The 14,443-nt window shown below is 39.0% G+C and overlaps 1 protein-coding gene across 1 annotated transcript in view; it reads right to left on the bottom strand.

Annotated features, from left to right (window-relative positions):
• Positions 1–1,284: 1,284 nt before the first annotated feature.
• Positions 1,285–14,443, bottom strand: part of LOC150084837 (1-phosphatidylinositol 4,5-bisphosphate phosphodiesterase-like) — a 314,913-nt gene continuing 301,754 nt past the window's right edge. The window contains exon 30 of the mRNA XM_090376641.1: positions 1,285–1,965. Within this exon, the coding sequence (XP_090232767.1) occupies positions 1,897–1,965 (69 nt within the window). The 3' untranslated portion in view covers positions 1,285–1,896. The remainder of the gene's footprint in view (positions 1,966–14,443) is intronic.

The following is a 14,443-nucleotide window of genomic DNA, read 5'->3' as shown; positions in this document are numbered from 1 at the left end:
GAAATCCTATCTATAGTTTTGCTGATAATAGCACATTGCATTCCACTGTCCAGTTTGTGAACCCTTATCCTGCACAAACAGCTTCAACTGCTTGAATTCCCACTACCAATTCCCTAAATGTTAATCTACAGGTGTTAATCTCCAGTGTGGGAAAGATAACTTTGTTAATTTCAGTCCTGTCATATCTTGCAAAATGAATTCTGCTCCTATGCTTATCTTCGATGACACTCAGATTTCTGGACAAGATGACATCTCTGTTAGGGATTACCATCACTTCTAATCTCTCAAGGCATAAGCACATCACAAATATGCTTCATTAATGACCCATCCCTTATAAGTCTCTCCACCCTTTGTCTCATAGACATTCTGTTTCTGCTGCATGCCTTGTCTATAGATACCTGCATGGGCACTATTCTTAATTAGCTTCTGTAATTCTGCCTCCCTCTTCCAAACCACTCTGAACACATGCTGCCCTAGTTAAAGCTCACAGAACCAACTTTCCTTCTTCCTCATTTATTTCTTCAACTTCTGTTTTCTGGAACAATCTCCCTTCACATGTATTTCCTGAAACTTGAAGTCTATAGGAATTTAAGTCTAGGACAAGTATCTTTTTTTATTTTCTCAAACTTCTATCCACAAACCACACTAAGTACTGTAGCTTGTAAGACTAATACCTTTTGTGGTTTTCATTAAAAAAAAAATAAAAACAACACTCGCAGCACAACAACAGATCTTTTTGATGCAGTTATAAATATTTATCACGCTGCATAAATAATGTGGATACGTGATTTGTTTGTAATCTTGCCCAATTCAATGGCAGAAGTTAAGGCGAGTGAGAATTTAATAAAAGTGAACCAGTAATAATTGAAATTATATGTATGTGGGGATAATTTTGAATGATCACCTGACATATTTATAAATATGCATGCAGGTTGTTAAGTGGTATCTGTTTTTAAGTATGTACAGTGGGTAGGATAAATTTCCTGACAGTGAGTAATAATGTGATGGGCGGCCACAATGATGTAGGGGAAATCTAACTCCATTACAGTTTGCAATAAAAATCTTATAACATAGTTCTAAATTAGAGATCATGCTTATTTATATTATAATACCCCCCACATCACTGCTTATTGGTAAGTTTTAAATTGGAAAGATTTTTGTTTAAAGATTTTCCTTGAAAACAAGCAAGAAAAGCTATGCTAAAGAAATATATATTTATGATTCTAGTAATCTGGACTAAACAAAACAACTTTTGCATAAACAATTAAAATAATTCTCTGTAAATCCCAAATCTTCTATGATATAACTTATTGGCATTTCTGATAGTGTAAACAGTGGATGATGTAACAGTTGGTGCACTTTCTTTCATCTCTATCTGCAATTTGAAAAGTCAAATTGCAGACAGGAACTGTGGACTTCACATAAAAGTTCTAAGGCCAAAATTTGCTGTAGAGGTGCAGAAACCATATGAACTGTGCCTACTTGTGCTATTTATAAATATGAACCTATGCAATTAGTTGCATTCTTGTGCATATCTTAATGGTGGATGACTAGATGGATGAGTTCTGTGTTGTTGACTAGAGTAAACATCAGCACTCACTCAGGTGTTGCACTTGCTGACTCCATTTGTCTGATAGTTTAGTGGGAGCCAATCGAATAAACAATAATCAAATGCTATAAAATATCCCACTTCTTCTCTGTATAAAAAATCATTTTTCTTCTTATTTATTAGCCAAGAGTTCACATAAAACATTTCATCCAGTAGCTGACAACACTGGTAACGTTCAATGTATGATGCAAGTTTTGGTTATATTCCAAATCTCAAATAATGAGTTCATTTAGATGAAAAGTAGATGAGAAAAGTATTGCATGATGGCTTTTTTCTGTACAGAGAAGTTAGATAAAGCACTCTAATTTTGCTGCCAGCTTGTATTCCGTTTCAGCATTTTTATACATCTCCAGCGCCTGAAACAGAAAATAAAATATTAACATACTTCATATAAAATTAAGGCAGAGATTCATTTTACAATCTAAGATAGCTCTGTATTGAATTTAGATGAGTGAATTGCTAGATATGACATTTTGCAGCGTAATATGCCCCAAGCTGAATTCTTGGTGGGTTTTCCTTGGCTGTTGACAGAACAAAAAAAAATCTTGCAACCACCATTTGAGATTAAATAACTTAGCAGCTCCATTAAAAAAAATGTCCAGAAAAAAGTTTTTCTAGTTTGAATTTGATTCTATAAAGGGGAGTAAAAATAAGAGTGGTTTGTTAGTTGCACATCATATAAAGCATCACCTCTGCTGTATTAATTATTTCTGTGAACCAGAAGCAGTGGGTATAGTCTGTTTTCAGGGTGAAATGGGGGGGGGGGGGCAGCAATAATGTTAGAGCCTTGCCATGCATAAATTCTCCTCATAGGCTAGGTGGCACATACGTAGTGTGGGTATTATGCACAGATCTGCTTCTGCAAAAATCACAAATACAGCCACTCCCCGGATTACGTAATACTCGACTTATGGATATTTGACTTTACATAAGTTTTTGCCGGCCTGTGCAAACTTAAAAAAATCATGGAAATGTATTTTGCCTGTAGGAATAAATAGAGGTATTGTGAAAATATCGTAATGTGAACCCAATAACACATTGTTTTTTGATGATCCATTTCAAGACCTTGGAAGTTGAAATTTTCACTATATAACTTAAGTTATTTATCTCTCTAAAACGTCATTTTTATAATGGAAATTGCACTACACTTTCATCGTTATCATATGTTCCATTAATAAGAATCAATTTTGAATGCCTTTGTAATATTTTTCTAAAACATTTTTGGAGGTCACTACCATAAAACAATAAAAACAATTTGCACTTTCCAGTTTATTGGGCTTTTTTGTTAGCGCAATCTATTATAAACAGGTAGTAAATTTGATCTTATTGCATTTTTGATGCGATAATACCGATAACTGTAATTCTGTGGGTTTTTATGTTATGGTATTATGGTGAAATGAGTTCCTCTTCATTCCTATTTACTTATTACAATGGTGAAGGGAAAGGGACCAATGGAAAGTGCAAGTGCTGACAGTGCTAGGAAACAAAACAGAATTGATTAATTAAGAAGTACAAAGCAGGACAAAGTCTGTCATCTACTGCACGGAATTAGGTCTTGCCGCTTCAAAAGCGAATACTGTTTTAAGGGACAAGTGCACATATAATTAAAAGATCAACAGTGATCACAAAACAGCATTTCAGGTGCTATATCGAAGATGGAAAAGCTATTAATAATATGAATGGAAAATCGGATTCAGAAGCAAGTGTCCCTGAGTCCAATGGCCATTCAAGCAAAAGCAAGAAGTATTTATGAAGATATTAAGGATAATTACGGAAAACCCCAAGCCACGTTCGTGGCAAGCAACGGGTGGTTTAACAGGTTCAAGCATCGCGCTGGTTTCCAAAACATTAAAGTATGCAGTGAAGTCGCCAGTGCCAATTCTGCAGCTGCAGAAAAATTTTGTGATGTGTTGAAAAAACCCCTTATAAATCTCAACAGCCCTCAAGTTCTGCAGTTGCGTGCTTATCAGCTGGAGAGTTAATTCTGGTAACGATGCTTGAAAGGTAAAACTTGCTGACGTCATGCCTGTCCCCTCTCTCTTTTTGTAGTTTTTCCTGTGCATGAGATAAAAAAAATTCAATAAATAATTCTAATTATATGTTCGTCGAACATTTATTTTTTGCTTCAATCAAATTTGTGAGTGCTGAATAAGCATTTACGGAAATTCTGACTTGTGTAGAGTTCCATGGAACACAACCTTTACGGAACTCGGGGAGTTTTTTTTTTTATGAAAATCCCAAACATGAGAGGTATTAGAACCTATAGTACTTATTACCGTGCTTGGGTTGGAGGTTGAGAAGATGAAAGAAAATATTTGTTGGCATTAGACTTGAACTTCTCTAGACTGTAATTTTCAGGAAATACATAAGAAGGCAGTTGTTCCAGAAAAAGGCAGTTGAAAGAATAAACGAGGAAGATGAAAAGTTGGTTCTGTGAATTTGAAGTTGGACAGTAAATGGATGTTGGCGGTTCGTGTTTGGACTGTTTTGAAAGAGAGAGCAGGAATTATAGAAGCCAATTCAGAAGAACAGTGCCCATGGAAGTATCTGTAGAAAAGGCATGCAGCAGAAACAGTACGTCTATGAGAGAGAGCGAGTGGAGAGAGAGAGAGACTGTTAGAGAGGAGTCATTAATTAACCTAACTGCCCTCTTCTGAATGGAATCTAGAAGCCTGAGAAAGATTTTGCGGGTACTGCCCCAGATGTGGGAACAATATTCCATGGTAGGGCGGATTTGCAATTTGTACAGAGTGAACAACTATTTGGAAGAAAAGTAACGCCAAGAACGAAAGAGCAGACCAAGTTTTTTAGATGCTGAGGAAGCAATATTTGTAATGTGCTTATGCTAAGAGAGATTAGAAGTCAGGGTAATCCCCAAAAGAGATATATCATTTTGCCTAGAAATCTGAGTGTCACCAAAGATAAGCATAGGAGCAGAAGAATCCTTTTTGTGAGATATAAGACAAGACCTAGTTTTAGAAGGATTGAAATCAACTAAGTTGTCTTTGCCTCACTGGAGAATAGTATTTAAGGAATTGATAGCGGATATTCGAGAAGTTGAAGCTGATTGAGCAGGGCAAGGTTTCTCAAAATGGAAAGTGGAATGCAATGTACTATCATCGGCAAAAGTATGGAAGAAGGTCATTAATATAAAAGAGGAAAAGAGTGGGGAAAAGAACTGAACCTTGGAGGACACCAGCATTAGTGGAGAAGTTAAAAGACAGAGAGCCATCTACCATCACCCTCAGTGAGCGATCAGAGAGAAAACTGGATAGGCCAATTGCAAAAAACAGTTGGAAAACCATAAGATGGAAGCTTGATTAGAAGACCTTTAGGCCAAACACGATCAAAAGCCTTTGAGATGTCAAGAGCAACTGCTTGTGTTTCACCAAACATTTTCATTGAATTTGTCCATAAATGAGTAACATAAGCCAGAATATCACCAGTTGATCGACACTGACAGAATCCATACTGGTGGTTGTTGATCAGATGGAAGGTTTCTAGGTAGTTTAAGAGTTGGTGGTTAATTGATTTCTCCATTACTTTAGAAAGAGTAAAAATAATTGCAATGGGACGATAATTGGATGGGAGGGATTTGTCACCCTTTTTAGGAACTGGCTGGATATGAGCAAATTTCCAAGCAGAAGGAAAAACATCTTTGGAAAAAAGGCAGCAAAGAACAGGAGTAAGTTCAGGAGCACAGGTTTTGAGAACAAGTGGAGAAATACCATCAGAACCTGGAGCTTTCTTTGCATCAAGATTCGTCAAAATTATTCTGATATCCTTTTGAAAGAAGACCACAGGAGGCATTGAATGGAGCTTGTTGGGAATGGTGGGAGGTGTTTTACCAAGATCATTAATATATGAGTTGGAAGGAAAATGAGATGCTAGCAGGTCAGCTTTATCCTTGGTTGAAGTGACAACAGAACCATCTGGTTTTCACAGGGATAGGTAAAGGTTGCGGCCAATAGCTTTGGCAAGAGACCAGAATGCTTGGCTACCATTAGGACATGAAGCAAGTTTTCTACTCTTAGTGTGTTCAAAATCTAGTTTGTACTGATTAATAACTGCTTTACAATTGTTGCGAGCTTTGATGTAGGCAGAAAATGAAACTGAAGAATTGAAAACAAGCCAATTAGGATGTGCAACATTCTTCTCTTGAACAGCCTTACCACATTTATTGGAAAACCAAGGTTTGATAAAGGATTCCATTCCTACAAGAATAATTTCACTGACATTCTTGTCAGTGAAATTATTTTGCATTCTTGTAATGCTACACAATATAAGGTGGGGAATAGCTATGAGATAAAGGCTCCATTGGAGAAGAGAATCGCCAAGTTGTTCATCTGAGGTGCCTAAAGGACCACTCACTCCGACCGTGTACTTAGAAGGGTTGTTTGTGAGAAAAAGATCAAGCGTGTTGGTTGTATGGTTAGGATTGTCTGGTATGCTTGTAGGTAGGTAAATGTGCAAAGTCATTAGTAATTGCAAAAGCCTCAGTATCTCGACCAGCTGGGTCAGTGTGACTAGAAAACGGAAGCCAGCTGGAGTTGTGAACATTTAAATCGTCAAGGAAAATTACCTCACTGTTAGGAAAGTTGGACTGGAGAAAGTCAAGTTGGAAAGAGAGGAAGTGAAAGAGCTCCAAGTGATTAGTGGAGTTGGGAGAATGGTAAGAGACAACAGATGAATTTGACACAATGAGGTAGACAGATTTTAAGCTAGAGAAGATCGAAAAGAGGGGATTCCAAATTACGAAGTCTCTGACAGGGAATATCGGAACAGACATATGCACAAGTACCACCTTTGAGGCGAAAGGAATCATTCAGCAAATGATTTGGGCAACTGAGATGAGCAGTAGTGGAATCAACCGATAACTGAGATTCTGTCAGAAAAAGTACATGGGGTTTGGCAGACTGCAAGTGGAAATGGACGTCGTTGAGACCACGTATATTTGTGAAATGAACTAGGAAATGTTTGGGAGGTTTAGATCTTTTCACAGATAAGCTTACTCTATTAGTTTGACAATTCATGGTGTATACAATAGTAAGAAAAAGTGGGGGGGGGGCATGCTGTATGAAGTAATGAAATTTTTGGATATGGCATACACATGGTAAGAATATATCCAGATCCTTGACATAAAGTGGCCTCTACAATGCCCCCCCCACATACACACTACTTGGACTCCCTCCAGTCACTATCTGGCAGAGTAGAGGTAGCAAGATTATACACTAGCTGATCCGGAAGCCTCCTAGTGAGTTACCAATAGATTCGGTCCAGTGTACTAACTAGCAGCCGGCCTACGAACACCGTTTTAGAGCTGTACCCTCGAAATGTAAGGAAGACTGGATCTCGCCATTGATGTTCATCATAGCCTCAAAAGTCATCAGTCGTACTGCATGATGGAAGAGGTGGGGACGGGTTGACTAGAACTTAGCTCTGGAGACTAAACAGAGGTTCCACCACTTCAAGCCTCCCATAAGAAAGTGGTGGTATTGCACTGGTTGATGAGTCATCTACCACCTAGTATTGCCTGTTAACACAGAGGGGCAGCATTCCTCCATGTGGTGTGGGCGTCACACCTCAACCCCTGTTTATGTTGGTTCACACCTTGGTGGTCACCCTCAGTGTGCTTGTGCATGGAGGTTATACCCAGAATTACTTACAGTCCCACCATCATGAAGGTGCAAGCAGAGGATTTGGCTGTTACAGACTGTCCGGACTTCACTGAAATTGGGTCCACTTGACTTGAATGTCACCTGAATATCAGTTCCATCAGCGTTTTAGACGCCCAGGTAGCAAATACAGCTTGTCACGCATATCTGAGAGAATGTCTGTGACAACCTCAAGGACCACTTGTGGATGTATAAGGAAGTCTTTCCAACACAATACCAGCAACTATTGTGCTTGTCTGAATTCCAAAGTGATCGAATTATTGGTATCGCTCAGCAGGAGAATCATTTGAGTGTTGTAATTCGAGGTGAGCAGATGCCCTTCATCAGGGCTCCTCAGTTTAGTGGATTGGATTACTGTTGATTATTGCTTTTAAATATTTGATTTATTTAGATATTGTTGGATTATTTTGTTATAGGTTTTCCTGTAACAGTTTGATTTTTATAATATTATAGATATAATTTTTTAAAGTTAAATTTTCATTGATATTTAGCTAATTTTATAATGGTAGTTACGAGATCTGCCTTAAATACGTCACAGGGTATTGTGACTCACACAGAAATAGCTGATGGCGATTTATGGGCGAGTCATGATTTAATCCGTTGCGGAACCGGTGGAATGTTTTCCAAGGTCGACCTGGTGACTAATCATAGCTCATCTGTGGATTCTTTTCTTTGTGATTGATGTAAGGAGTGCACCGATCTTAAATTACAATTTGAGTCACTGAAAAAATTGGTGCTTTCTCTCGAGAATAATGCATCTGGGAGCTTGTCAGTGATTCAAGACTCCAGCAATCTACCAAGTGATGCACACCTGATTCAGGCCTCAAAACAGAAAAACCAAGTGCAAACTACTCTGGGTCAAAAGGACATTGTTTTATTAGGAGACTCCATTGTCAGGGAAACGGGGAATATTTTTTGTAATAAGGATAGGTGGAGTAGAACCAGGGTATGTCTGCTGGGAGCAACTATTAATGATGTCACCAACAGATTGTCAGATTTTAATGGGGGGGGGATAAAGAGAATATTATTATTCATGTGGGGACTAATGACATTAAACGTACACGATCTGACAATTTGTTGGACAAATACAGGACCATGCTGAGGAAATGCCGCGAGCTAGGCCACAATGTCTGTGTCTGCAATTCTGCCCAGACACGATAGGAGGGATTATATGTTAAAAGCCTTGTGGATTAACTCAAGACTTGAAGGACTCTGCAAGACTTTAGGGGGGAAATTTCTATCAGCATGGCCCACACTTGTAGGTAGCAGGAATTTGTTTTGTAGAGATGGAATACACTTAAACAAAGGTGGTGCAAAAGTTTTTGCCAGTATTATTGAGGATACCTTAAAGGTTCAGAGAAACTGCTAGTTGGGGGGGGGGGTTAATACTTACACGCGTTTATCTGATAATATTGGTGAAAGTAACTCTTGCATATACCTCAAGAGTTTTTCTCTGTTACCCCAACTGGATATATTATCTAGATGTTCTGGGGGCAGAAATGTTTCAAATGAGCGGGTAGCTAATGCCAGGGAAGCGAGCCTAAAAAACTTCAAGGGTTGTGTTAGGGTTGGTAAATATACAAGCACAGTAAGTCTTAAATGTTGATATAGTAATGTTAGAAGCGTCGTCAATAAAATGAGCGAATTCGAACTGCTGGTTAAAACAAGTAACACGGACATAATAGGGCCTACGGAGACGTGGGGATGATGAGTTTGTATTTAGGAAGGATAGGGTAGATAGAAGGGGTGGTGGGGTAATGCTTCTTATCAGAAGCAGCCTGAGTGCGATGATAGCTTTCCTGGATTCAGATGTTTCACATGCTAGTATAGAATCTGTATGGTTTGAGATAGTTGGAAACAAAAGTATAATGCGAGTAGGAGTAATCTTACATACCAGGTGATTGTGAAGATTATGACAAAAGCCTCTACATGCAAATGGAATGGGCAAGTAAGCGTCAATGGCTTATTATGGGTGATTTCAATTTACCTCTAATTGATTGGAGTAAATGGGAAGGAAACTCGACATTGGGAACAAAATTTTTAAATCAACTAGATGACATGTTATTTGTATCAACATGTCAGGGAAAGTACTAGAGAAAAGAATACCCTAGACCTCATCATCACCCATGAATCAGATGACATAACGGCTGACAGTAGAGGAACCAGTAGCAGGAAGTGATCACAGAGTTCTACGGTGGATGATGAAGAGAAAAGGCAAAGGAATGGGATATAATTTCAGAAAAGGAAATTACGATGCCTTAAGGTACTACATGGCCTCTATTAACTGGGTAGATATCGCACAGAGAATGAATACAACCGAACTGTGGTATGCTTTTAAAACATTAATCACAGATGCCTTGAATGAGTATTTACAATAAAAAAAAAAAAATACTCCACGAGGAGGGTTCCAAGTTTGATGAATAATGAAGTTGCCACATTACTTGAGCAAAAAAAGGTGGCATGGAAAGGTTACAGAGCAATAAAAAATACTGAAGCATATAACAGCTACAAGATAATCTGTAATATGACAGGCAAAGGCAGTTTATGAGAAATCACTAGCAAACAGAGCAAAGAGAGGGGATAAGGAATTCTTCACATATATAAATGCCAAGAAGAGCAGGACAAACCAGATCGGATCTTTACGTAAGGGAAAGGGGATAGTATTAAATACACCAGCTGCCGTTGCAGATGAACTCCAGTTATTTTGCATCGATATTTACAAATGAAAAACCTTTTGTGGCAATGGGAAATTATGAGAGCAAAGTTGAAAAATATGTAATTAATGATATTGAAATTTTGCAAGATTATTTAATGAAAAAACTTTCGGGCCTACAGGCCAGTAAGGACCCTTGGAGTTGATGGAATATACCCTATAATCTCAAGGGAGGCGGCAAGTGAGTGAATTGAACCATTGAGGCTAATTATGCAAGCATCACTAGACTCTGGGGAGATTCCCTTGGATTGGAAAAGTGCCAATGTATCTCCTATACATAAGGGTGGCTTTAAGTGGGAAATTATCGACCTGTCAGTCTGACTTCAGTGGTAGGGAAAATCATGGAGGCAATGATCAAGGGTGGAATTCAGGATCCTTTGGATAGAATTGAAATTCTCAAGGATACTCAGCATGGTTTTGTAAAAGGAAAATCATGTTATAAAATCTGGTTCGCTATTTCGAAAGGGTCACTCACGAGCTGGATTTAGGGAATAATTTCAACATTGTTTATGTAGATTTCAGCAAAGCTATTGACTCAGTCCCACATGAGCGGTTGCTTTATAAGCTGGAACAAGTTGGAATCACTGGGAAAATTCTTAGATGGATAGGAGGATGGCTTCAGGGCAGGAGTCAGAGGTTGTGATAAATGGCTATTCCTCAGATTGGGTTGATGTAAGAAGTGGGATTCCCCAAGGATCAGTATTAGGACCACTGTTGTTTTTAATTTTCATAAACAACATTAATGAAGGGATAGAGGGTGTGATGTCTAAATTTGCAGATGAAGTTAAAATTAGTAGAGTAGTTAATGATCACTGTCAAGCTGAGCTTCTTCAGAGAGACCTAGATAGACTTCAGGAATGGTCAGAAAAATGGCAGCTATGCTTTAATCCAACAAAGTGTAAGGTATTACACCTTGGAAACAGTAATCCCAAAATAACTTATTCACTTGGTGGAGTTCAACTAAACCCAGTACTGGAGGAAAGGGACTTGGATGTTACGATACGGTCAGACATGAAATTCTCTGAGCATTGTAAACAGGTTGCAAGGAAGGCCCATGGTGCCCTATCGATGATCTATCGAACTATTGCAAGTAGAGATAGGGATGTGATAATCCCATTATATAAGGCTTTTGTTAGACCACACTTGGAATACTGTGTTCAAGTATGGAGACCGCATCTAAAGAAAGACATCGAGCTTCTTGAAAGGGCGCAAAGACGAGTAACTCGCCTGTTGAGATCGGCAAAAGGGCATCCTCATGAAGAAAGACTTAGAATATGTGGGTTGCAGAGCTTGGAGGAGATTTGATTGAGGTGTTTAAGGCTCTGAGAAGCATCAGTAAAATGAATGAGGACGAAATTTTCAAGATTATAAATGATGCTAGAACTAGGGGACATAAATTCAAGTTACGGGGGGAAATGTTTAGATTGGACTGCAGGAAGTTTTATTTTAGCCAGCGAGTTATAAATTACTGGAATAAGTTGCCTACATGGATGGTAGAGGCTGACAGTTTGGGGAAATTGAAAGGTCATCTGGATAGTACCTTCGGGTGAGGGAAGTGCATAGGATGGTAGGTTTAATTTCTTTTTCTTTTATTAATTATTATTTGTATTTATTTTTCATCATTGTTTTATTCAGGGTTTTTTTTTTGGCTGGTGCAGCAACCTTTGCCCCTGGTCTCCCAGGGGCAAAGGTTGATGACATTGTAGAGCGGATATCATCTTTTAAGGGCACAAAAGGTGATATAGTTGTACACGTTGGCACTAATGATATTAAGAGTAGGAGACCGGCGGAATTACTTAACATGTACAGGTCACTGTTGAAAAAAAGCCGTGAATTAGGGTTGAATTTGAAAGTGTCTGCAATTCTGCCCAGACACGATAGGAGGGAGTATATGATGAGAGCCTTGTCGATCAATTTGGCCCTGGAGGGATTGTGCAAGGCTCAAGGGGTAGAATTGTTTTCAGCCTGGTCTGTACTTGTCAACAGGAGAGACTGCTTCTACAGGGATGGGATACACTTAATAGAAAGGGTGCAAGAATGTTTGCTGATGCTATCGAGGCAGTGTTAGGTGGGTCGGAAAACTGCTAGATTGGGGGGATACAAGGACTAATAGATTAACAGTAGCCACTGGCAGAGGTGAAAGTGATTCTTGCACTGCTTCTATTGGAATGAGCCACAGCCTGGAAAATAAGATGCAGGATATTTCAGAGACTGCTGGGACTCATTGGGGTACAAATAAACACATATGTTGTGTTACGGTAGCTAAGAAAAAGAACAGGTGCATGTATACTTGCGTGTACACCAATGCTAGGAGTTTAGTAAATAAATTTGATGAATTTGAGGTATTGCTCAAAACATCAAAGGCAGATATTGTGGGGATTTCAGAGACGTGGTGTGACACAGATATAAGGAATGCAGAACTGGAATTTGGGAAGTACAATGTCTACAGAAAGGATAGTCAGGGTAGGAAGGGAGGAGGGGTTATGCTATTAGTTAAGAAATACATAAAATTCAAGGAAGTGAAGCCAGTCGACATTGCTGGACAGTGCAGTGTCGAGTCAGTTTGGTGTGACATAAGCATTGGGAGATCAAAATTGAAAGTAGGAGTGTGCTATAGGCCTAATGACTCTGATGAGTATAATAAGAAACTGTACGGGGAAATAGAGTGGGCCAGTAAATCAGAGTTTTATAATGGGGGATTTCAATTTCCCAGATATTGACTGGAAATTGGGGGCTGGTCACTCACACACTAGCAAGGCTTTTGTGGATTTATTTGATGATTGTTTTCTACACCAGTATGTTCGGGAGGCAACTAGAAGGAGTAATACTCTTGATCTGATTATCAGTAGTGATTCTTCATGCATTAAGAATCTGCAGGTAAATGAACCACTAGGTGGCAGTGATCACAGTGTGCTGAAATGGGATTTACTCAAAGAGGTAACTACCATTAGGGGTAAAGGGAAGGGTTATTGCTTTCATAAAGGAGACTATGATGGTCTGAGACAGTATTTAAATTCTATACAGTGGGACCAACTGATGATGTTACCAACAGCAAATTCAAAATGGGAAGCATTCAAAGAACATATCTTGGAAGCTACTAGGCTTTACATACCAACTAAGAAATATTGTTCAAGGTTTAGGCCTAAGTGGATGTCAGATGAACTAATATGGCAGAGAAGAAAAATGCATGGGATACATACAAATTAACACGTGACACAGAAGACTATGATAGATACAAGTTGATCTATAACCAAGTTACAAAGGAGGTTGGCAGGTGAAGGCAGATTACGAGAAATCTTTGGCAAGGGATGCAAAGAAAAACAGCAAAGAGTCCTTTACTTATGTAAACTCTAGAAGGAAGGGGATATGAATCAGATTGGTCCACTTGATATTGATGGGTCAGGTGTTGATGATCCTGCTCAGGTAGCTAACAAACTGAATGAATATTTTGCATCGACATTCACACATGAGGAGTTATTCAGCGAGGGGAATGCCAGAGGTGTATTCAACTCTGGCAGTAAGCTAGAGAATCTTGTAATAACTGAGAGTAAAGTGGAGGAGAAATTGTTGAAGATAAATACAAGAAAGGCACCTGGGGTGGATGGGATCTATCCAGTTATATTAAAGGAGGCAGCAAAGGAAGTAAGCAAACCCTTAGCCATAATTATGAGAGCTTCCTTGGACTCAGGGGAAGTACCCATGGACTGGAGATGTGCAAATATGACCCCAATTCACAAAGGAGGATCAAAGGGCGACACAAGTAATTATAAACCTGTTAGTTTAACTTCTGTTCCTGGAAAATTAATGGAGGCATTGGTTAAAGAAGTACTGGAGGATCATCTAGACAAGACTTCATTTATAACTCAGACACAGCATGGTTTTGTTAAGGGGATGTCTTACCTGACCAATCTGATTGGATACTATGATGCAGTCACAAAAGAACTGGATGCAGGGAATAACTTTGATATTATATACTTGGATCTTAGAAAGGCTTTTGATACTGTTGCACATGGAAGTGGAGCAGTGTGGCATTGGAGGCAAATTGCTGCTATGGATAAAGGGGTGGTTGAGGGAGAGAAGACAGAGTGGTAATCAATGGACACTGCTCATCGTGGACTAATGTTATTAGTGGAGTCCCTCAGGGTTCAGTATTTGGTCCATTATTGTTTTCTGTATTTAGCATTAGTAGTAGAGGCATATGATGCAAGAAAGCAAGCTTATTCAGCATCAGCCGAAAAAAAAAAAAAAAAACACACCACTCCCCTTTCACCCCTCTGTTCGCTCGAAATACCTATCCAGGTATTTCGAGCCTTAAATTTGTTTAGGCTATCAACTTCAACAACAAGTGATGGAAGTCGGTTCCACCAACCAACCACCCGCTGGCCAAAGGCAAATTTCCGCACATCTATCCGACATCCGTCCTTCCTCAATTTGAATTTATGCCCT

Source organism: Mastigoproctus giganteus, chromosome 6 (assembly GCF_048544385.1).
Source record: "Mastigoproctus giganteus isolate SK-2022 chromosome 6, ASM4854438v1, whole genome shotgun sequence".
Taxonomy (NCBI): domain Eukaryota; kingdom Metazoa; phylum Arthropoda; class Arachnida; order Uropygi; family Thelyphonidae; genus Mastigoproctus; species Mastigoproctus giganteus.
The sequence above is the reverse complement of the archived record's forward strand: the minus strand, read 5'-3'. Positions and strand labels throughout refer to the sequence as shown.